This window comes from Mus musculus, chromosome 9, assembly GCF_000001635.26.
Source record: "Mus musculus strain C57BL/6J chromosome 9, GRCm38.p6 C57BL/6J".
Taxonomy (NCBI): Eukaryota; Metazoa; Chordata; class Mammalia; order Rodentia; family Muridae; genus Mus; species Mus musculus.
The window spans coordinates 22,491,552-22,515,884 of NC_000075.6; the positions used below are offsets into that span (position 1 = coordinate 22,491,552).

Below are 24,333 nucleotides of genomic sequence, written 5' to 3' on the forward strand. Positions count from 1 at the left end.
CATGATGAGGACACACGGATTCTGCTACTGAGGGGAGACAGTCGCTGCGCCATTGCTTTCATTTTGCTTTAGAGAAACCAGCTACTGTCCTAGCCTTACATTGCTTGCTTCTCTGCATAGTCATGTGTTCAAGTCTTTAAAAAGGGTCAAGTTCTATATAGTTACAGTGTGAAATTAGTGCTATGTTTGAATAACTTGTGTATCACAAGCATGGTGGCATGCAGGCAGACACAGTACTGGAGGAATAGCTGAGAGTTCCGCATTCAGATCTTCAGACAGTGGGAAGAGAATGCCCCTGGGCCTGGCTTAGGCTTTTGAAACCTCAAAGACGATCTCCAATGTCATACTTTCTCCAATAAGGCCATCCCTCCTAATTCTTTCAAATAGTGCCACACCCTTGTGACCAATCATTCAAATTTGTGATCCTGTGGACACCATTCTCATTGAAACCACCACAGTCTGGTAGAGAAGGATCCTAGGACAATTTATATTAGAGGCAGGAGAGATGACTCAGTGGTTAAGAGCATATAGTGCAGTTGCAGGGTATTTGATCACAGTGTGTTGTTTACTGGGAAAAAAAAACTGTTTCTGGTTGTGGTGTGTGGCTCATCCCTTAGTACAGTACACACCTTTGATTCATCTGTCTGGAATATAGACACGCTTAGTATACACCTCTAATCTCAAACAATGAAGGTAAAGTTAGTTTGTAGATGGACGCACCCATGTTTAAAAGTGATTGTCTAATAGAGTGGCAGAAAAGTGACAAACCAGAGAAAGATTTGATAGAATAGAATACACCCAACTCTCATGTGAAGAGAGAGGAAAGGGAAGCTACTTATGAAAGAGCAGTGTGGTTGGGGTGAGATAGAGAGAGAGTGAGCAGGTTTACCAGGAGAGTTTTGCAGAAGCAAGCTAGACACAGGTGAAGGCAGAGTGAGCCAGAGAACGAGAAGGAGCCAGAAGATTAGAACATGTTGTCAAAGTTAGTATGAGGCCAAGCAGAGCGGTTTAGTGAGAAACTGAGAGAAGCCATATTGAATCAGCCAGCTTTGAGTGGAGTTAGAGCCAAACAGCTGAGTTGAACCAGCCAGCCGGGGATCAGAAAGAACTGGGGAAGGTGTGAACTTATTCAGTAGCAAGTCTCAGAGGCTGAAAACATCTGAGGCCTAGATGTGATTGTATGGAGGCCAGAAGCTTCCAGGACTAGGTCTAAGTTAACAGATGGAGGCAGTAAGCTTCGGAGATGACAGTTATATCAGGTGAATAAAAGTCACATTTGCACAATGTTTGTCCAGAGGGCAGGTTTCAATTCCCCGAAGTTATTTGGCAGCTTACAATTGTCTGTAACTTCAGTTCCAGGAAATTTGATGCTGTTTTCTGGCCTCTGTGGGCACCAGGCACACATGTAGCCCACAGACATGTGTACATGAAGGCAAAACTTGTTGTTTACTGGAAAAAAAAAACCTGTTCATTTAAAGTTCATATTAGGTATATGGGGTATAACAGCAATGATAATAGACAGACTGTCATTGGTCATGTGACTCTGATTCTGACTTATGTGTGACAATGGGCAAGAAGTTGTGACTGTCTAGAAGCTTGTGGTGGCCGTTTTTCACTGACCTGAAATGTTTATGCTTGTAAGTGAGGGAAAAGGCCTTAAGTAATGTGATAAATGTGCTTTCTTAAACTATTACTCAAGGAGGTGGGGAGAAGGCAGAAGTGGTCTTAATGGCTTTTCAGTTAATGCTTCCCAGGCAATCTCATTTGAATGAATGGATTTATCATAGCTTGAAATCTGTGAGTAAAACCTTAATCTGAGATCTGGTTATTGTAATAGGCAGGCCTTTTAAAAATCATAAGTTTACAATTTTCTTTTGAACTTAGGTTATTATCTGTGGACTTGACCATTCTCATTGCCTCTGATTTTTCAATTTTATTATTTTTATTATTTTATTTTGCCTTCATGTATGTCTGTGTACCATGTGTGAGCCTGGTACCCTCAGAGGCCAGAAAAGAGCACAGGATTCAGATCCCCCGGAACTGGAGTTAAAGAAGATTTAGAGCAACTGTGTGGGTGCTGGGAATAGAACCCAGGTCCTCCAGAAAGGTGACAAAGGCTCCAACTGCTGAGCTGTCCCCCTAGGCCTCCACCTCTGATTTTTGAAGGGCTCAATTGAAATCAAGTCTTAGCTATTTGGTGAGGTATGATGGGTGTGATGGTGTCTAAGGCATGACAGCATGCAAGGGAACTCGATAAGGAACGAGCTTTCCAGACTCTAGTAATTTTGTTATGAACCCATAGCCCCGTTATTTCTGATCAATATCATTACTTTTACCTAAGAGAGCCAAGATTTGTCTACTTTGTGTTACTACAGTTTAAAAGCCAAAGAAATTGTCTTTGGATTTGATTCTTAGTGATAAGTTCCACTGATATAAATGTTAATTCTTTCTGCAGAGTCTGACTTTTTGATCTTCAAATGTACCATAGATGTGTTTTAAATTATCCAGTGTCTGTAGAAAAAGCCAACTTTCATATGTTGTCATTTCTCCTTTTAGTCTGGGTGGCCAATGGCAGCAGATGACTAGTCCACCAGAGGGTTATGGGTAATGCTCATGTGCTGCTTTGTTTCTGTCAACTTGATATGAACCACAGTCACCTCACTGAGAGTGAGGGACTCTCAATTCAGGAGTTAGCTCTATCAGAGTGGCCTGGAACGTGTATGCGGGGCATTTTCTTGATCAATGATGGGTGTTAGAGGCCCCAGCGAACTGTGGGTGGTACCATCCCCAGCAGGTGGTCCTGGACTGTGTAAGAAAGCAGATTGAGCCAGCCATGGAGGAGGGTGTGTGTTCCTCTGTGGTCTCTTCTTCTTCTTCCTCATTCCTGGTTACTGCCCCGACTCATGCCCATGACAGACTAACCTTTAAGCCCAGCAAACCCTTCCCTTCTGTTCATGGTTTTGGTCAGTGTTTTATTGCACCAACGGAAGCAGTCTAGGACAGAGCACCAGGTTCCGGATGACGGGTTGTGGTGTTTTATCTGTTCTCTTTCTCGGAGCAGTGCTCCATAGCCCCACCTAGAGCAGGGCCAGGAGCCTTACAACGTGGTGCTCCAGCAGAACACAGGGATTCAAATGTCCTCTTGCAGGGATATTCATGCTTACAGTTTTTTTCTCTGTACATTAATTGTAACTTTTTTGGCTACAAGTAATATGACATCATTATTTAAGTTAAAAGGATATAGGAATAAGAGAGCCAGCATTCCCCAGTCGCACAGCAGAGTTTGTTTGGCTGGGACTTGTCAGGGACAGGATGCTGCCATGGGGTCTTCTGGAGTCCTGATGGCTTTATGTCTCCTTAGGACTGAAATCCCCATGGGAATGCCTTTCCTGGAGAGCAAAGCTGAGGCCGTGAAGAGTTAGTCTGTGGGAGGGAACGATCTAGCCCATGGCCTGGCACAGTAATCTATGAGTAAAGCAAAGGTACATCTCCTCCTAAGGAAGTTGGGATTTGTTTCTTAGTATCACTATAACGAATATCACGTCAATGACATAAGATGGCCACAACACATGCTGTCACAGTTATAGATGCTAAGCTTTGGAAGTGAAGGTGTTGTCAGGGCCATGCTACTTCTCAGGTTTCTAGCATTTCTTTGTCCATTTTAGCATTATTTTTAAAGAGCTAATTTTTTATTATTTAATTCATTTAATTTATTTAATGTGTACAGTGTATGTGTTGGTGTGAGTTATGTGTACCATATGTTGCAGTACCCCATGGTGACCAGAAGAGGGCATCAGATAACCAGGAGCTGGCGTTGCAGGTGGTTTTGAGCCATCCTGTGAGTGCTGGGAATGAGTCCCAGTACTTACTTATGCAGGGGTAATAAGTGCTGTTCACCTCTGGGCCGTCTCTCTAGCACCCTTTTCTAGTTCTTCTGAAGCTTCTAGGATCCTTCTCTGTTTCTTCTCATTTCCAGTAATCCCAGACACCCTAGTCTGTAGATGTGTCTTTCCAGTTTCTGCCAGTATTGTCAGATGGATATCTCCCAACCTTGGCCCACCTTCCCTAGGCTAGGCTGGACTTAAGCTCACAGTATAGCTCAAGATGGCCTCCAGTCCTTTGTCTTCCCTCAGCTCCTGTTGTAGTTTAAATGGGAGTGGCCCCCTTAGGCTCATAGATTTGAATTCTTGGTCCCCAGGTGGTTGGAATTATTTGAGAATGATTAGCAAGTGGCCCTGTTGGAGGAAGTGTGTCTCTGTGGGTGAGCTTTGAGGTTTCAAAACTCATGTCATTAGAGTTCTCTTTCAGTCTGTCTGTCTGTCTGTCTCTCCCTCTCTCCCTCCCTCCTACTTTTGGGAGAGTATGTAAGAAAGCACTTAGTTACCACTCCAGTGCCATGCCTGCCTGCCAGCTGCCTGCCTGCTGCTGTGCACCCTGCCTTGGGGGTCATGACTTTGCACCCATTTTCTTTTATAAGCTTCCTTGGTCAGAGGCCATAGAGAAGTACCTAAGGTGGCTTCCCAAGTGCTAGGATTCCATGCCTGTGCCATCTCACCTTGACTGCTTGCATCATAGTTTGTCATTTGGATTTCCCTTGCCTTTCCCCCTAAAGGATAATCATATCTTCATTTAACCTGGTTCTATCTGCAAAGACTGTTTCCACACTAGAGCACATACGTGGAGCAAGGACTTGAACCCGTCATTTTGGGAGACACAGTTTAAATTGCTACACATATTCTTTCCTTCACCCTGTTGTACCTAAGACCATTCACTGTCGTGGGGGCATACTAGCAAGATCCCAACACCCCACTTAGAGTGCCTTCAGCAGCCATAATCAAATATAGAATTAACGTTCCATGATGAAGCTGGTTTGCAATGTTTGCCAGTCTTTTGAGATGGATACCAGTTGATGCTTAAGAAAAGCATGCTCTAATTTACTAGTTTCCTTGACTTTTAGTGGTACAGAACTGTTCTCTGAGAGAATACGTGTGATTCAAGTAGAATTACCTTAATCCCGTTATCTGTTGAAAAAGTGACTTTGGTGTTCGAAGCAAGGTTAGCATCTTTGAATATCCTGACTCCTTTCGTCTTCAGAAAGTTGATTCTCAATATTTGCCAATGTCTGTTTCTTACTGTGTTTTCAAAATCTGTTTACAGATAAAATCATTGTGGGCAGCTTCATGGGCTACCTGAGAATCTTTAGTCCCCATTCTGTAAAAGCTGGAGGTGGGCCTCAGGCTGAAGATTTACTTCTAGAAGTGCATCTGCGGGACCCAGTGCTGCAAGTGGAAGTCGGGAAGTTTGTCTCGTGAGTAGAGCCCACTGACTGCGGGAGTTTCCCTCTTGGGGATTCAATGTCCCTTATAATGACACTTTCATGGATTTCAAAAACATTCCATGAACTATGTATGTTATAAATATATGTGATGCAGGCAAACTTTATGCTCTAAACACTTTATGTAGAAACATGTACATTTAAGATGCGCTAACTTAGGGCTTTATTTCTTTGTGTGTTTGTGTCTGTGTGAGTGTGTGCATGCATGCACAGGTGTGTATGTGCAGGTGCACACTCTCTGCCTCCTTTTCCTTTGAGAGAGTGAACCTTTACCTGGGGCTTGCAATTTCTTGTCTAGGGTATCCAGAAAGCCCCAGTGCCTTCCAGTTTCCGTCCTCACTGGAGCTGGGGTTACAGGAGTGTGAGTGATGCCTCGGGTGTTGTAAGGGTGCTGGGGTCTGAAGAGAGGGCCTTATGATTGTTCAGCAAGCTCACTTCAATCCTGAGAACACTTTTATAGCAACGGGACAAAGAGATAAGCTTATAAACAAAGCCAAATAAAGAAAAGGCAGATATTTATTAAAGAACAATTGGCCGGAGTCAGGTAAATATCTGTTTAATAAGTACACAAAGGTTCAAATAGAAAGGTCCTGTCCTAAAGGAAATCTGTTTCAAAGTTCTTTCTTCTTCCTTTTTTCTTCTTCCCCTTCCTCTTCCTCCTTTTTGTCTTCTTTTTTTTTCTTCCTTATCTCTGTATCTCTCCACCCTGTCTTTCCCTTCCCCCCTCTCTTTCTTCAAGAACTTTCTTGTATTCTGGCTGGCTATTTCTGGCTATTTCTGGCTTTCTGTCTCCCTTCGCTTCCCTATCCTTTCCTTCTCTTCCCTTCCTTCCCCTCCATTCCTCTCTCCCCCCCTTCCCTTTCCTTTCTTTAATCTTCTCCTTTTTCTTTTCTTTCCTCCCTTCCTCTCTGCCTCTCTCCCTCTTTCTTAGTCTGTCTGTCCATCTGTCTGTCTGGGTTATATATATTGACCTATATGCTAATGTGGAGGGGAGAAAGTTCCTCCTCTATTCAAAGAACTATAAGCAGGCAGTGAAGGCCCAGAGGAGGAGAATCAGGCACTCCAAGGACTACTGTCCTAAATGACTAAACAGTTTGTGTATCTCCCTCCCCCCACCCATGCCACAATATCAAAGAAAAGGAGTTTCTATTACTTGAGAAGGCAGTAGGGGAGAACACAGGAGGGGTCAGAATGAGGAAAAGAGAGGGCAAAATGATGTAATTATGTTTTAATTTAAATAAATCCACGGGCTGGAGAGCTGGGTGAGGGGTTAAGAGCTCTGGCTGCTTGTCCAGGGATCCAGGTTTGAGTCTCAGCACCCACATCACAGCTCACAGACGTGTCTACACCTCAGGCTCAGGGGATCCACCTCTCTCTTCCGGCTTCTGTGGGCACTGCAGACATGTGGTGTATAGATGTATATGGAGGAGATATGTGGTGTATAGATGTATATGGAGGAGATATGTGGGGTATAGATATATATGGAGGCAGAATACCCACCACATTAAAAAAAAAAGAGTGAGTCTGGTTGTGCCTGTGATCCCACCACCCGGGATAAATATAAAGTAAAAAAGTACTGTGGAAGTTATCTACAGGTAGAGTGCACTTGTCTCTTGTTTGTGAACACCTTTGCCCTCCTAATCTGACTAGTCTGCATCATTGTTAAGTCCCCTTGTTCATTGCAGCAGGTGGCATTTATTAAGAATTCTGATATCTACTTGAAAGCCAAGCAACCCTTTTAAGTATTGTCCTAGCCAGGGTTTTCAGTGCTGTGATGAAACACCATGACTGTCTTAGTCAGGGTTTCTATTCCTGCACAAACATGACCAAGAAGCAAGATGGGGAGGAAAGGGTTTATTCAGCTTATACTTCCATACTGCTGTTCATTACCAAGGAAGTCAGAACTGGAACTCAAGCAGGTCAGGAAGCAGGAGCTGATGCAGAAGCCATGGAGGGATGTTCTTTACTGACTTGCCTCCCCTGGCTTGCTCAGCCTGCTCTCTTATAGAACCCAAGACCACCAGCCCAGGGATGGTACCACCTACCAGGGGCTCTCCCTCTCTTGTCACTAATTGAGAAAATGCCTTACAGCTGGATCTTATGGAGGCATTTCCTCACCTGAAGCTCCTTTCTCTGTGATAACTCCAGCCTGTGTCAAGTTGACACAAAACCAGCCAGTACAATGACCAAAAGTAAGTTGGGGAGGAAAGAGATTTTTATGTTTATATCACACGGTTTAACACTGAAGAAAGTCCGGACATGAACTCAAACAGGTTAGGAACCTGGAGGCAGGAGCTGATGCAGAAGCCATGGAGGGGCGCTGCTTACTGGCTTGCTCCCCATGGATTTGCTCTTTTTAAAAATAGAACCCAGTACTACCAGCTCAGGGATGGGCTCTATCCATGGTGGGCTGGACCATCACCAGTCACTCGCTAATTAAGAAAATTCCTTACAGCCTTGCCTGCAGTCCAATCTTATGAAGACATTTTCTCAATCGAGCCTCTCTCCTCTCTGATGACTCCAGCTTGTGTCAAGTTGACTTAAACCAGGCAGCACAAGTATGAACTCTCTTCTAGTGTCATGCTTCATTTGTTGGAGACGTGTATCATGGATGCATTAGGCCAGTACCTGGAGTAAGACTTTTATGGCTTGCAAGGTATGATTATACATGCCTATAAACCAGACATCTGGGAGGTGGAAGCAGGAGAATCAGGATTTCAAGGTCATCCTCAGTACATAGCCTGTCTAAGGCCAGCCTGGTTCTCTGTTTCAGCTGAGCTCCCTGCCCCTGCCAAAACCAAACAAATAGACAAACCCAACAACAACCACAACAGCAACATGTCAACAAAACAAGCCTTTTATGGATGGTGATAGGCTGAATCAGGGAGATGCTGTCATTTAGGTGGCTGATAAATTTTGATTCCATCTAAATGCAGGTGGTGGTTATGTGGCCATTGTGCACATTGTGGACAGGTGGTCATTGTGCACATTGTGGACAGGTGGTCACTGTGCACATTGTGGACAGGTGGCCATTGTGCACATTGTGGCCAGGTGGTCATTGTGCACATTGTGGACAGGTGGCCATTGTGCACATTGTGACCAGGTGGTCATTGTGCACATTGTGGCCAGGTGGTCATTGTGCACATTGTGGCCAGGTGGCCATTGTGCACATTGTGGACAGGTGGCCATTGTGCACATTGTGGACAGGTGGTCATTGTGCACATTGTGGACAGGTGGTCATTGTGCACATTGTGGCCAGGTGGTCATTGTGCACATTGTGGCCAGGTGGTCATTGTGCACATTGTGGCCAGGTGGTCATTGTGCACATTGTGGCCAGGTGGTCATTGTGCACATTGTGGCCAGGTGGTCATTGTGCACATTGTGGACAGGTGGCCATTGTGCACATTGTGGACAGGTGGTCATTGTGAACCTGGACATGCTAGGTTTACAAAGTAGGACACACAAAGGGTTCTTGCATCTCAGGTGCATTTTTACCTTTCCATTTTATTTTTATTTACTATACCAGTGAAATTGAGATAGAGTCTCATTGTGTATACCCCTCTGGATTCAGCTAGAGCTGGTGCTCTTGCCTCAGCCTCCCAGTGGCCAGATTTACAGCTGTATGCTAACAGAGGTGTGTGTAATTAACTTTATAGTTTAAAATAATTTTCAATATGACATTTAGTGTGTGCTAGTTGAGAATTTTATTTACGCATACTGTATACTTAGTTCACATTCACCCTCACGCACCCCTCCCACTCCCTCTGGATACCCCCAGCTTCAAGTCATTCTTCTCTATTTCTTTCGATAACCCAACCAATTCTGAGGCTGATCAGAGCTGCTGGTGGGCGTGTGGGACGGGGCCGTGTACTGTCGCACCGGCAGGATGCTAGTGGCCACACCTCAGAGGAACATGACTTCTCCTAGGAACCACTCCAGAAGGAAGCTCCTCTGACTGAGGGTTAGCACCACAATCATAGGTTCTCCAGGTCCTGTGGCCTCCATCCATAGGATTCTGGCCAGGTTTATGGTGCCTGGCATGAATTCCTTCCTGCCGATCAGACTGTCAATCCAGTCTGAAGGTATTTGGTTACCCCCTCCCACATAAGCTCTGTACTATTATTTTACCAGTGGTCAATAACTTTATTTTATTTTATTCTATTTTTGAGACAGGATCTCACTATGTAGCCCTGGCTGGCCTGGAATTCACTATGTAGATCAGGCTGGCTTTGAACTCAGAAATTCACCTACCTGTTCTTCTTGAGTGCTGGGATTAAATATGTGTCTCAGTATGCCTAGCTAACTTTACATTTGCAATTTCTGTTCTCTTCCCTCTCCTCTGCTGAGTTCAGCTTGGCCATGTAAGGGACAGTATGACAGCTTGGACCCATGATTTGACTTTGACTCATTTGTTTGACTCCCTCAACATCTCTTCTCTGAGAACCCCTCCCCAAACTGAAGCTGGTCCTTGGCACCTCTCTCCTCCCTTATTCTCCTCTCCCTCCCATCTCTTCTCCCTCCCTCTCTCTCTTATCATGTCTTCTGTTTGCACTGTAGTGCTGTGAATTATAACTCGAGGTTTTGTGTATGCTAGGCAAATGTTATATTATTGAGATACACCCAACTTGCCATTTTTAAAACCATGAGTTAATGCAATACCTTAACATTCTAAGTCCCAGATAGAGGACCAGGAGCAGCCAAAACCAAGGACATTTTAAAGTGTGTGAGCCAAAGTCTACCAGGGACTTATGGTGGGCTCCTAGAATGTGTTTATTGTTCTCTTATGTTAACTAATGCTTGTTCCTGGTTCTCCACATGACATGTAGAGTTAGTTATCTTCCCATAGGGGACATGATGAGGACAAGAGACAGAGGTTAGAAAGGTAGTTCAGGGATGGGGCCTCCATTCCTGTTCTTGGCCTTAAGCAGGAAATCTCGTCAGAAGGAAGCCTTGGTTTCTTTGCTCATGTGAGCACTCCTGCTTGGAAGGCTTAACTCAGGGCGGAACTGACACTCCTATCCTGACATTAATCCCTTCAGGTGAACAGCTTTGAAACCAGATCTTTGGACTTTGATGGTAGAAATGGTTCACATCTATTACAATTTCATCCTGTCTCCTACATGAGTTTAGGGCTATTCTTCAGAGCACAGTATGTTACAGTAAACAGTGAAATCTACTTCTGGCTTTAAACATGCAGTTGTCTCCAATTGGGCCACTAGTCACCTGGCTAGGTGACCACTCATCAAAAGGCAGATCCACCTTGAGCCATGCTGGAGCACTAGGAGGAATACTTATTCTTTTAAGGAGACACCGTCCTTTTTGTCCCTAGAATTCCTGCCCTCAGTGCAGTTGTTACCATGATGCTCTCTGTTCCGTTGCTGCTTCTCTAGGCAATCGCAGAGATGATTTAATGTTTGCCCATTCTGTGGCATGGGCTGTGACCAGCCCTGGTCGGTATGGTGGACCTGTGTTCTGCTCTCACTTCTGTGATCACTTGGTGGGGAGGAAGGCAGGTGAACACGAATGACTGCTCTCCACTCTTGCCAGTTATTATTATTATTTATAGAGATTTATTTATTCATTTATTATGTTTATGTGTGTGTGCCTGAGTGTACATATGTGTAACATGTATGCAGAGTTACATCAGAAAGGGCATCAGAACTGGAGTTACAGGCTCTCAGCCTCTTTTCCAGCCTCTGTCTCAATGACCTTTCCTGTAGCATGTAATGATCTGCACTTTAGATAAAGATGTGTTAGATGTGGGCTCATGCAGCCAAGGCTCAGACCCGTTGTGTCTCACTCTGGGCGGTGCTTTCTTTTCATGCCGTCTTGTTCTCTTTTGGAACAAGGAGGAAGTATTGCACCGAGCACCCAGGTCCACAGAGTTCTGAAAGCACTATTGAGTCTGTGGTAGGTCACACTGAGTGGCGTAGGTCACACTTTTGTGGCAGGAGAGCAGAGGATGCTCAGTGCTGTGCACGCGTGACCTCGTGCAGTTCTTACTCTGTAAGGAGGGGGCCACGTGTGCAGAAGGAAGGTGCATCAGCAGAGTCGCCTTCAGACTTTAATCATGCTCCTTGTACTTCCCATTGAGTCTGCAACAGAGACGCCCACAATTGCATGCGGCCTGCAGTGTTTTAAATTTAAAAGAGCTATTAATTGAAAAGAACCAGGATGTTTCACATAAAATATTTGTTTTCTGGCTTTTCTTGAAAGCTTGTGTAGATCTGGCTAGAAGCCCAGAACCAGACAACAGTTACCTCCCAAGTCTAGCTGCAGTCCTCAGTCAATCAAAGCCTTCCTCACTAGCACCCATTGTGATCCCTTGAAGACTGTGAATGAAGGGTTTCTGTTCTGTGTCCTGCCTCTGCCTCTGGTAACCTCTGCATGTGGTAGGAGGGGCACTGCAGACTGGTATTTTATTTCCACTCAGTGAAAGCTGAGAGTTTTCAACACTTCTAAAGAGAACTGGGGTCTGGAAGACACCTGTGTTGTTGATACTGACAGCATGAGCTTAGTTGTGCTACCAGGTGCTTCCCCCAGCTTGTATTCAATTTAATTGAAGCCTCTTATCTTCCAGAGGGAGAAATAGGCTTGGGGGGATTAGGTGACTTGTGGAAAGTCATAGGTGAGTGAGTTAGTCAGAGGCAGAGCTTGGAACTTGCTGTGCAGTGGGCTCACAGAGGCTCAGACCTGGTTCTTTAGGGCCCTGAGTTTCGTCTCCTCTTCCGTCAGCTCCCCCTCCCCCCCATCCCTGCTCTTCTTACTTTTTTTTTGAGACAGGTCTTGCTATGTATCAACAGTATGTAGACTGGCTTGGCCTGGAACTCACAGGATCTGCCTGCCTCTGCCCTCAGGGCTGTAATTAATGTTGTGCCCACCATGCCTGGCTGCCCCCTTCATCCTCTCTCATTTAGCTCCCTCTGTAGACCTGGCTGGCTCTGACGAGACGCTGGCTGCCCCAACTGAGCCTTGCGCAGCTTGAGTCAGTGGCAGGTACCCACTGGTGTGGTTATTTCTCAGCTTAGACCTATGTCTATGAAGTGTTCTATTAACTCTTAGTAGCTGCAGTTATGAGACCTTCTTGAAGATAATTTGTAACTTTGAGATTCTATCTGAAATAACACTTAAAGGCTTCTGATACTGTCCCTTCCACAGGGGCACCGAGATGCTTCATCTGGCCGTGCTGCACTCCCGGAAGCTCTGTGTCTACTCCGTCTCAGGTAAGAGGTTGCTCTTCTCTGTGGGAGGTATGTCACAAGCTGGGTGCTTGGTGGAAGAGTAGATGGTGTTTGTGCGAGGGCTTCCTAGTCTCTGTTAGCCTCCCTGCCAGCCATTATTCTTGTCTGTACATTTCCTGGTCCACTATTCTTATGTATTCCTGTTTTTATCAGAGGGTTTCCTATAATCTCGCCATTGTCAGGAATTGTGTCCAGAATTGCCTGTGACTAACTGCAGGAGGCTCTGGTTCCCTAGGACCCCTGAAGCTTAAGAGATGCTCAGCCATGGCGACAGGTGATTAGCTGTTGAGTCACAGGTGTGAAATGTCTGTTCATTGGTCAGCCTCAGGTGTTTCTCTTTTAGTTCCTGGCTTCTTGTCCTCACTCAGTCAGACCTCAAGACCCTTGAGTTTGAGGCAAAATTGGTTTTGTTCCATGATTTGGTCCTGTGGGTACGAGTTTAGTGTGTCTTGGCTTTTTAGCATTTTGGCCCTTATTAAAATTCAGGATATTTCAGGGGCAAATGTCTGTTAACTTTTAAAGGCAGCCTTGGTACCTAGGGGCATGGTAGATGGTAGAAAACAACTAGAAATTGATGGGTGGCATTGAAGCAGGCGACAGTCGCTCATCTTTATTGATTGATGGATTGATTTTTGGGAAAGGGTTTTAGTAGCAGTGCAGGCTGGCTCAGAACTCACTGTTAGGCCATGTGGGCCTCTCTGGCCAGTCCTCCTCTGTGTCACCTCGTCCTGTGGCAGGGCTGTCGTTGTTGCTCCCCTCTGTCACCACAGTCACCTGTCTTTATCAGAGGTCTGACGAAGTGAATGCACACTGGTGTCATGGTGAAATGTGTTCCTGGGTGGCCATGAGGTGCTTGCCTACAATCCCAGCATGCTGACGCTGAGGCAGGGCCTTGAGAGTCAGAGGCCTGTTTTTCTCTAGAAAAACAGTTGCTATTTCTAGTGAAAGGGCATGTACTTAGTATGCAATAATAGTAATAATAATAATAATAATAATAATGACACGACATAGGTTGCTCTATTAATTCTGGGGTTTTTTCTTTTTTGGAGACAGGATCTTAAAAAAATTATTCTAGGGGCTACAGAGATGGCTAAAGGGTACAAACACTACTTTTCTTCCAGAGGACCCAGGTTTGCTTCCCAGAACCCACATCATGGCTCATGATGACCTGCAGCTCCAGTCTCAGGGAATCTGATGCTTTTGGGCATCCATGAAATGCAAAGACATACATGTAGGCACAGGTGGGGGTCTCATGGGACCCCTCTCTCCGTGTTGAAGTTTTAACTGGCTTGATTTTATGTAAGTCTTGTGCTGACAACTGCAGGTGCGGAGTTTGTGTGTGCAATGGCCCAGTCATGTCCAGAGCACAGCATTTCATAGCATCTTTCATACAACTTTTGGCTCTTAGAGTGTATCTGCTCCCTTGTTGGTGGTGTTTCCTGAGCCTAGGGCAGGGATATGATACAGATGTCTATTTAGGGCTGAGTGTCACTCTCTGCATTTTGCCTGGTTGTGGGAGAGGATCTTACTTCTGCTCAAGCTGACTTTTAACTCACCCTATGTTCCAGAACATGGTGAGCCTCCAGTTTCTTAGTGCTGGGGCCACAAGCATGTGCTCTGCTCTTCTGGACTTTGTAATAGCTGCACGTGATACTTTCCTATCTGGGTTTCACAGGCTACGGAAGAGAACTTGTCCCCAGTTGGTTATTCCCTGACCTGAGATAATTTGTTCCTTCTGGCCTGTGGGGAGTCAAAAAGCAAGGAGATAGATTAGACTCTGAGCATTCCTTGGCCCATTTTAATTATGGCTAGCAAGACAGGAGCTGATAAAATAGCACTGGGGTGTAGGGCACAGACCAGGGATACCATGTTTATGCAAGAACTCAGTAAAGAAATTTGCTTGGTCACTGTTTGTTAGGGGAAAACCAGTGTGCTTCTTTGAGTTCATGTTGAAATAAGAGAGATTTGCTAAGGGAATGGTAGGGTTGTTGCTTTTTAATCCTATGCATTCATTTAAAAGCTTTATATTCCCTGGAGACCAGGAATTGTCCAAACCACATTTCCTTATGCCCACCCGACTCCCCTGCCTCATTTCTGTGGCCTTTTGTAGTATTGACAGGCTGATGGTTTAGGGGAGATAATGTTTTTGTTCTTTTGGTTACATTCCTTAAGGTTCCAGGAGGAGCTGTGAGCTGGCTCCCAGCGCAGGGGAAGCACAGGCACTTGTAGCTGAAGAGAGTGGTGGGTGTTGGCAGATGACAATGTCGGCTGCCTCTGACCTTCTTTGCCCACTTCCTGTCTGTGAGCTCTTTCCTTTCCGCCCTTTCCCACTCCCTGTCTCCGAGCGCTTTCCTTTCCGCCCTTTCTTATTTGTGTGGTATTTCGGGTTGAACCCAGAACCTTGCTATGCTTTCATGAAGTTCTTTTGTAGTCGCCATGCTTCTGAAAGCAGACTTAATGTCAGTTCAGTCTTTGAAGTAACAAGTAGGCCTACACAGTCAGAGGTTGCTGGGTGGACTTTCTAATGTTGGATACTGTGCCTTTAAGCGTATGTGTAACATCAATGTCTTGATGAACTAAAGGTTCCTCTATTCTTTCTATTCTTTTTCCCCACTTTCCTTCCTCTGAATAATGTAGCCAAGGGTGTGTGTGTGTGTGTGTGTGTGTGTGTGTGTGTGTGTGCGCGCGCGCGCTCAAACTTGGGATTCTTCTGCCTCAGCTTCCTGGGTTACAGGTGTGCACTACCACATCTGACTTATATTATTTCCTGATGGGCTTTAGTTTCTGAGCTGAGATGTTGGAACTTAGTTAAAAATACATCTTTAAAAAGTGTATGTATGTGTGTGTCTGTGTTTGAGTGTGTGTGCATGTGTATGCGTAGTGCCCTTGGAATTCAAAGGGAGGGCATCAGATTCCCCTAGTGCTGGAGTCACACGTGGCTCTGAGCCACACGATGTGGGTCCTCTGTAGGAGCAGCAAATGCTGTGCCTGTAACCACTGAGCCCCCTTTCTAGCCTCAGATGCTTGAATTTATAGTGATTACATTATTTTAAATATTCTTTTCAAAAATTATGTATGTTACAGTAAGTGTTTACAGGAATCTGACTTATTGATAGAATTTTGATGATGGCCGTTGGAGTGGGAAAAAGATGTTCTCCATTATTTTTGCCTGTGCTTATGTGACCTAATTAGGAAATATATACTTACTATGTGTTGGCTCTGGGTTACTTAAACATTTAGATTGCTTATCTAAAATTGCACTGAAAACTTATTAGAAGATCTATAATTTGTTTCTTTTACCTTTGATATTATTGGAGAATTTTTGGAGATATTTTAAAATAGAGATTGTCTTATGTAGACTAGAATCATATATAACTAGTGTATTCATTCTATATATCTCATATGATTTATTTTTGGTAATACAAACAATTTTAATATTTATGTCACTGATACTTTTCTAAAAGAAAAAAAATGCTCAGAAAATTTAGATTCTTAACTGTTGCCTTCATTCCAAAAGAGTTATCAAAGGAAAGTAAGTTGTCTTATTCTCTGCAATTGTACCATTTTTATAAAATTTATTTTTATTTTAAAAATATCTATCTATTTATTGAGATGGACTATCAGTAGTAGCTCTGACTGGCCGGAAGCTCACTATTTGGACCAGGCTAGCCTTGAACTCAGAGATCCTCTTGCTTCAGCCTCCTCAGTGCTGGGATTTAAGGTATACCCACTGTTCCCAGCTACACTGAGTTTTGGGTGGTGTTGCCTTAATTTTGGAAGTTTATCAATGTATTTGGAATTCTGATTCAACCCAAGTTCTAGTGACATTTTGATATTTGGGAGGAGGAAATGGGGGAAGGTGGATGTGGTAGTGTACCCTTGAGTGATGGAGGTTTTCCCGCCTCAGCTGAGTGTAAATGGCATGTGTGTTGGGGCTCAGAGGGTCTAGGTTCCTGGTCTGTCAACAGCCACCGCTTTAGGACTTGAAGGATGAATTTCAGACGTGGGTGTGAGTTTTAGAAGGGAGCTGTGCTATAAGAGAAAGCAAGCAGGCCTCATCCATACCCCGAGGCTAGAAGGGTTAGGAAGTCCTTACTGGCTTGGGAGGATGAGCAGGTCAGCCCAGTGTCCCACCCATGAGGTGGTCATGTGTCTCCATCCTGGTGTCTTGGACTGTGGCTTTGGATGTCTCACATAGGTACCTGGGTTCATTTAGGTTGCTATCTAAGAGGAGAAAAAGATGAAATCAAGAAACCAGAGAGAACATGAACCAGTTCCTGTTGTAGGATTTTCACATTAGGGCAGTGGGAGGCTTGTGATTGGACAGGAGAAGGGAGGCAGAGCAAGGGTGGAGGAGAGAGAGAGAGAGAGGTCTCAGGAGGAGATAGAGAGAGCGGTCTGAGGAGGAGAGGGAGAACCAGAATGGAGGCTGATGTGGTGTTATCAAAAGGTTAGAATAATTGTGTTAAAGCTTTATCATTATCATTTGGCTCTGAAATTATTATATTGACTTCTTGTAAATTGTGTTATTATTGATACATAAATCTGAGTGGCTAATTAAGCATTAAGAGTCTTGATTCTGCCAGGTAATTAGGTGTTGAGATGGCTAACCAGGGGTGTGGGGCATTGCGTGAAAGTGAGAGGAATTCGGGGCTCCATCCAAGAGATGGCCTGGTGGGAGCCATGGGGCCTAGCAGGGCTGTCGAGTTGGTGGGCTGAGAGACCGCGCCAGTGAGATCACCAGTGGCAGGGGCTAGCTCTAGATATTTCCCGAAACAAGTACCCTCAGTGCTGTTGCTGCTTCTGGCCTCTGACTAGGACACATTTTGGGAGAGAACCAAGGCTGTTTCCAGCTTCTACTTGAGATGGGACTGACTGATGGTGAAGGACAAGAAGTAGAGTTGCTGGCCTTGGAAGTCTCTCCTCTAACTGCCTGGCCAGTTTCTTTCTCCTGCTCCAAGTTTGGGTCTACTTTGTTTAATTATTTACCCTTTGTCTTATGTTTCCTAATATGAATTCTTAAGTTTGTCCCACCTTTGGGCCATTTTTGGCTGTTATGATTGGCAGAGGCTACTCCTAAGTTGGAGTTTGTTGATATACTGTTAGATTGTTCTTTGTTTCATATGAACTCAAGGAGCTATCCTCAGGCCAACTTTAATATGAAGTCAACACAGCCTAACCCCCAGTTCATTGCCAGTAGGTTATTTCTTTGGGGTGGGCGGTACTATGGGAAGCAGAGTTGGACACAGTAGCAGGCAGAGTAAGGCCAAGTGCCACCACAGTTACAGTCAGGAGCTGTAGCTTGGAGCTGAAGACATCACGTTGGAATTGGAGTCAGAAGGGTCTCATTTGCATACCAGCGCTCCCACTTTCCAGTGCCAGATTGAAGATGTGAAAAGTGTAGAGAAAGAAAAAAACCCAAGTATTCCCTCTATAATGAAGGTTCTTTAGGGGAGGTGTTATGTATTATTGGCCAAAGACGTATTACCCAAGGAAAAACCTACAGCATGCGTATTGAATACGTAGGAACATCCAATATGTTTGACCTTAAAGCATGGTTACGTCATCGGCTATGTAGATGCTTGTTTCTTGCAGACTGGAAGGTGTGCATGAGCACTCTCCACAATCAGTGGGGGGCCCTGGGTGTGAGTGCAGAATGGCTTGTGGAGCTTGTGTTGCCTCTGGAAACTTCTCTGAGAGCTGGAACTCTCCCTAGGTCCGTGTAGTGACTTACTTAGCTATTTACAACCCCACCTCCACCCCCATGTGTCTGATTTTCTTGGCGCCTCAATACTTTTACTATTTACTGCCCCAGATGGCTTCTACACCCATATTTTCTTGAATTGGCATGTGAAAGGTAACCTTTCTAGGGCATGGGGCTGAGTAGCAGTGGCTCTGCTCTAGACTGCCATCCTGTTGCTGCTTCTTCCCTCTGTTGAAATACTCTAGATGCATTCACTTCTGCAGCACATGATTGAGTGAGGAACGAGTTGGGACTTGGGCAGAACTCAGAAACAGGAGAGATTCTGAACATTTATGCCCCAAATGCAAGGACACCCACATTTGTAAAACAAACATTATTATAGATTAAATCACACACATAACCTCAAATGTTAATAGTAGGAGACTTCAACACCTCACTCTCACCAATGGACAGATCTTTGAAAAAGAAACTAAACAAAGAAATAATGAAATTAACAGAAGTTATGAATCAAATGAACCTAACAGATATCTATAGGACATTTCACCCAAACACGAAAGAATATAGCTTTTTCTGAGCACCTCACAGAACTTTCTCCAAAACTGACTATATAGCTGATCAAAAACCAAGCCTCAACAGATAAAAGAAAATTGAAATAACTCCTTATCAGACCACCATGGGTTAAAGCTAGAATTCAACAACAGAAACAACAGAAAGCCTATAAACTTATATTATATAACTTATATTATATTATAATTTTATTAAATTTTATTATTAATATATAATATATGAGTATATTGTATTGATATATTTAACAATATGTAATAACTTAATATTTTTATCATTTTTATTGTAGAGATAAAATTATCTTGGGCTCTCTCTGGCCCAGTTGAATAGCCTGGGTGCTTTAAGGAAGCAGGCTGAGTAAACAGTGGAGAGCAAGCCAGTAATCAGAACTCCTCCATGGTGTCTGCATTAGCCACTGCTTTCAAGTTCTGGCCTTAAGTTTGTGCTTCTTAGCAATGTAGTATGACTAGAAAGTTGTAAGCTGAAATAAGCCATTTCCTCCCCAGGTTGTTGATGATCTTAGTGTTTAGTCATAGAAGTGAAAACCTAGAAATTGGAACCAGGTCATGGGGTATTGCTGTGGCAGACCTGCTTATGTTTTGGGAAGAATTGTTGTGGTGGTTTGAATAAGAATGGCTCTCAGAGGCTCATCTATTTGAATGTTTAGTCTTCAGGGAGGGGCACAATTTGAGAAGGATTGGGCGGTGTGGCCTTGCTGGAGGAAGTGTGTCACTGTGAGTGAAACTTTGAGGTTTCAAAAGCCCATGCTAGGCTCAGCTTCTCTCTCTCTCTCTCTCTCTCTCTCTCTCTCTCTCTCTCTCTCTCTCTGCCTATAGTCTGTACATCAGGATGTAGCTCTCAACTACTTCAGCACCATGCCTGCCTGCCTTACTGGCTACCATGCTTTCTGCCATCATGATGATGGACAAACATCTGAAACTGTAAGCCTCAGGTGTTCCTTTATAAGAGTTGCTCCTGTCATGGTGTTTGTTTACAGCAGATGAACTGAGACTTAAGACAGTTGTGGGAAGACTTTAGGACTTTTATCTAGAGAAGTTGTTGAATGCTCAGATCTGTGGGAGTTTGGAAGAGAAGAATTTTCAGAGTGATGCAGACAATGGAGGCCTGGCTTGTACAGTCTCAGAGGGAACTTTGAGAGAGCCTTTAAGGACTGTATGAGGGTCATTGATATTTTTAATTAAGAGCTACAAAAGTTAAACCTCTGCTTTTTTGGGACAATTGGAGCTTCTCAGCTGTGGATGAAGACTCAGCTGTGATTTAGAAGAGACTTGAACATCATTGAAATGAATTTTCTGAGGAAATGTTTCTTTGGCCTCAGCACACAAGCTGCAGTCTAGAGAGGGCCAAGGCTATCACATGTTGGTGGCTGAACTTAGTTTTGGAAGCATTATGGGGTCATGGAGAGCACTGGCACCTGGTTGCATAGCTGGAGTCCCTGAAGAGAAGCCGGGAAAGGCCATCAATAAATGTTAAAGCCCAGGGTTGAGGGGGTCATGGAGAGAAGTTGAGATTTGGGACCATGTGGTAGAGTCAGGGTCCCCGGAAAGGTTATTGGTGAAGGTGCAGTCCAGTTGCAGAGACTCCAGCATTTTAGAGATGCCAGTACCATGGGGCCATCACCAAGGAAGTCGGGAGCCTTGGACTGGAACCTGACTGAGCTTATAATCTGTGTGGGCTGATGTATACTGTGGGAAGCCCTCGGGAGCTGTGAAGATCATGAGCCGAGAAGTCTGACAATGTCTGTCTTTGGTTTTGATCTGATTCTGACTGTGCTCGATTGTTCTCTCTTCAAGGAAGAACGTGTATAACTTATTTTAATTTTATGGAAACCCGCAGTGTATTGGCTAGTTTTGTGTCAACTTGACACAGCTGGAGTTATCACAGAGAAAGGAGCTTCAGTTGAGGAAATGCCTCCATGAGATCCAGGTGTAAGGCGTTTTCTCAATTAGTGATCAAGGGTGGGAGGACCCCTTGTGGGTGGGACCATCTCAGGGCTGGTAGTCTTGGGTTCTATAAGAAAGCAAGTTGAGCAAGCCAGAGGAGGCAAGCCAGGAAATAACATCCTTCCATGGCCTCTGCATCAACTCCTGCTTCCTGACCTGCTTGAGTTCCAGTCCTGACTTCCTTTGGTGATGAACAGCAGTATGGAAGTGTAAGCTGAATAAACCCTTTCTTCCCCAACTGCTTCTTGGTCATGATGTTTGTGCAGGAACAGAAACCCTGACTAAGACATACAGTTATGAGATATTGGATATTTTAGGGAAAATTTGCACTTTTAGAGAGCCTTTCAAGTTTTCAAGAGACAGTAGATAGCCAGGATTGGGGGCATATAGTATCTGGCTCTGAGGCTCTGGTTTCAGTATTGTTCGGAGTTTGGAAAGACTTTAGGATTTTATTTGAACAATTATGACGTTTCTATTTTAAAATGTGGAAAAATATATTCTTATAGTTTTAGGTTTCATTGGCAAATATTTTTGAACATAGAAACCCACTCCACAAAAAACAAAAAAACAAAAAACCCACAAAGCAATAGATGCTCATTTGTAAATATGCTCATTCAGTCTTTTTCTTTTCGAGAGAGGTCTTAAGTAGCTTATGAGTTCCCTGTCTCACTGTCCTAAGCTCTGGGATTATAGGTATATTATAGATATATCTAACGATGGGGAACCATGGTTTTAATCATCAAATGGCCTATTTCTTTTGCTTTAACCGACTCTAACATCGCCTTCAGTGTTTGCATTCTGAGAGGTACTTCTTTACGGGAACATTACTTTCTAAGTCCTCCCCTTCCCATCGCCCCTTACTGCTCCCTCACTTGCCTGACTGCGACAAGTAGTTCTGCCGGCCTTGAAATTCTAGCAGCAGAAAGTAGATATAGGTAGAGTCTTTTGGAAAGAACTAGAATACGATTATAGGATATGCAGCCTGTGTTTTAGAGAGGGAGAGAGAACCCTTTGTTTTGAAAGACATTTTTCTTACAAGGTCTCAAATAGAGCACATTGTTCTGTTCACTTGTTGAAGGAAGTTTGGAAGATTTCTCCATTAAATTAGGACTGGCATTGTAGGGTTGGCATACATAAGGTCTGGCCATGTAGCTCAGTGGTAGGGTTCAATCCTAGTTATAGGACATGGTATTTGAAGGTGTTGGGTATTTTGATGTGGACAAGAAAATGTGTTGTTTTAAAGTTGTCATTTGTTTGTTGTTCCATTATTGTTTATAATGGGAAATGTGATGGTGTCTATTTTAGAACTGAAGTTAGATGGCTTTGTTGTCATTTAAATAATTATGCCTCATTCAGGAGTGTCTAATCGAGATACATGACAAAGTTCTCCCTGCCTTATTGTTTCTCTAGTGGTGGAATCTAACTGAGATTCAAAAAAATGGTTTTTTTAACTGTGCTAGCTTTTTCTGTGACCAGTGTATTAATTGTTCATATCTTTTATTGTTTTGTCATGTTTAGTTTTACTAAAATTGACTTGAGGCTGATACAGAGGATGAGAAGAAATTAATATGAATCTGCATAAACAGATTTAAAATGGTCCCTTTGTTTTTTTCTCCGTAGGGACATTGGGAAATGTGGAACATGGAAACCAATATCAGATAAAACTAATGTATGAGCACCATCTTCAGAGGACGGCCTGCAATATGACGTATGGACCCTTTGGTGGTGTAAAAGGTAACTTGCTTTGAGTTATACACATGGTATTTCAAGTGTCAGATTTACATCCTTTGGTCATATTACAATGGAATGTTATGTGGTTTTAATCTTAAAGAGTTAAATAAGTATTTTAGTAAAAATTTTATATTTACTTAAAATAAATGTACACTTTAAAAAATGAAATTGGTTGATAATCACATGCCTTGCATTTTTATAAGGTCTTCAGTACTCTCTCTAAATATCTGTGGTCCTTTGAATGAGAATGGCCCCACAGCCTTGTATGTCTGAATGCTTGGTCCACAGTTGATGAACTGTTTGGGAAAGATTAGGAGGTGTGGCCTTTTTGGAAGAGCTGTGGCACTGGAGTGGGCTTTGACATTTCAAAATCCCATGCCATTCCTAGTTAGCCGTCGCTCTGCTGTTTGCTTGTGGATCAGATGTAAGCTCTCAGCTCCTGTGCCATGTCCCCCTGTCTGCCCCCAAGCTCCCTGTTATGATGGTCATTGACTTACTCTCTGAAATTATGAGCCCCAAGTTAAATGCTTTCTTTTATAAGTTGCCTTGGTCACTGGCCTTGTGTTTTGTTGTGGCAGTAGCAAAGTAATTAAGACAATATGTTTTCTACAGAGTTTGTCTTAGTAAGCTAATTAAAGGTGAGTTCTTTTGTGGTAGAGCTGGGTGCCTGCCACGTTCTGTGGCATGAAATGTTTGTTTGTTTGTTTTCTGAGACAAGGTTTGTCTGTGTATCCTTGGCTGTCCTAGAACTTGCCCTGAAAGACCAGGCTGGCCTTGAACTCAGAGAATGGCCTGCCTCTGCCTCTGCCTCTGCCTCTGCCTCTGCCTCTGACTGCTGCAAGTGAAGGTGAGTGCCACCATCACAAAGCCAGCATGAAGTTTGGATCTTAGTGACAGTCCCAGCTGTACCTGCTAAAGGAAGGTGGGCCGCAAACCTGCTACCCAGCCTCTCATGTTGAAAGTGCGCGTGGATTCTTTCTAGACAAGAAAGCCCCGGGATGGGGACAGATAGGTAGTTAAATGTGACGTGACGTTGCTCTTCAAGTCAGGATCTCTGACACAAACAAGCTGTGACCTGAGAGGAGAGAAACCTCTCCCAGATTCTACCAGGCCATCACCTTTATCAAGTAGATGCACTCACTCAGAATCTTGGGGCTTCAGGATAAATTCCAGGAAATCTCTCATCTCCTCACTGCATGTAACGTTGGCAGATTTTCAAGTTCCTTGAGTAAGTGGGTAATGGTTGTGTCTAGCCTACACATATCATGTCCTCTGTATGCATGGCTGCTTTTTAAATGTCTGTCTGTCTGTCTGTCTGTCTGTCTGTATTTTTGAGATCTGTAGTCCAGGCTGACTTTGATCTCACCCTGTGGGCAGGGCTTGCCTTGAATTCACAGTGAGCCTCTTCTGCACAAACTGCCAGGTGCTAGAATCACAGGTGAGTCCCATCATGTGGATTCCTCTGTGTGCCTTGTATATTCTAGATTACTTCCTCTGTGTGCCTTGTATATTCTAGATTACTTCCTCTGTGTGCCTTGTATATTCTAGATTACTTCCTCTGTGTGCCTTGTATATTCTAGATTACTTATAATACTAATAGCATATGAATGCCATGAGAGTAGTTGTGACTTTGTGCAAATAATTACCAGAGAAGTAGTATGTTCAGGGCAGAAGCAGTTCTTTCCTGAGTGTCTTGGTAAAACCCAGGAAAGGAGAAGGCTGGCACTTGTGACTTAGACTAGTGCCTCCTCCTTTGTATGTTTCTTTTTCCAAGCAATAAAAAGGCTCCCTGCA

The 24,333-nt window shown here is 43.9% G+C and overlaps 1 protein-coding gene across 10 annotated transcripts in view; it reads left to right on the forward strand.

The window, feature by feature from the left end:
• The window catches only part of Bbs9 (Bardet-Biedl syndrome 9 (human)), a 412,725-nt gene that overhangs the window by 15,993 nt on the left and 372,399 nt on the right, over positions 1–24,333 (forward strand). For 8 of the 10 annotated variants that reach the window (XM_006510416.4, XM_006510417.4, XM_006510418.4 and 5 more), the window contains 3 exons: positions 5,158–5,308; positions 12,494–12,558; positions 22,429–22,542. In XM_006510416.4, the coding sequence (XP_006510479.1) occupies positions 5,158–5,308; positions 12,494–12,558; positions 22,429–22,542 (330 nt within the window). Of the gene's footprint in view, positions 1–5,157; positions 5,309–7,834; positions 7,992–12,493; positions 12,559–22,428; positions 22,543–24,333 lie in introns of those variants that run through there. The other 2 variants (XM_006510420.4, XM_011242551.2) reach the window with 2 other exon arrangements.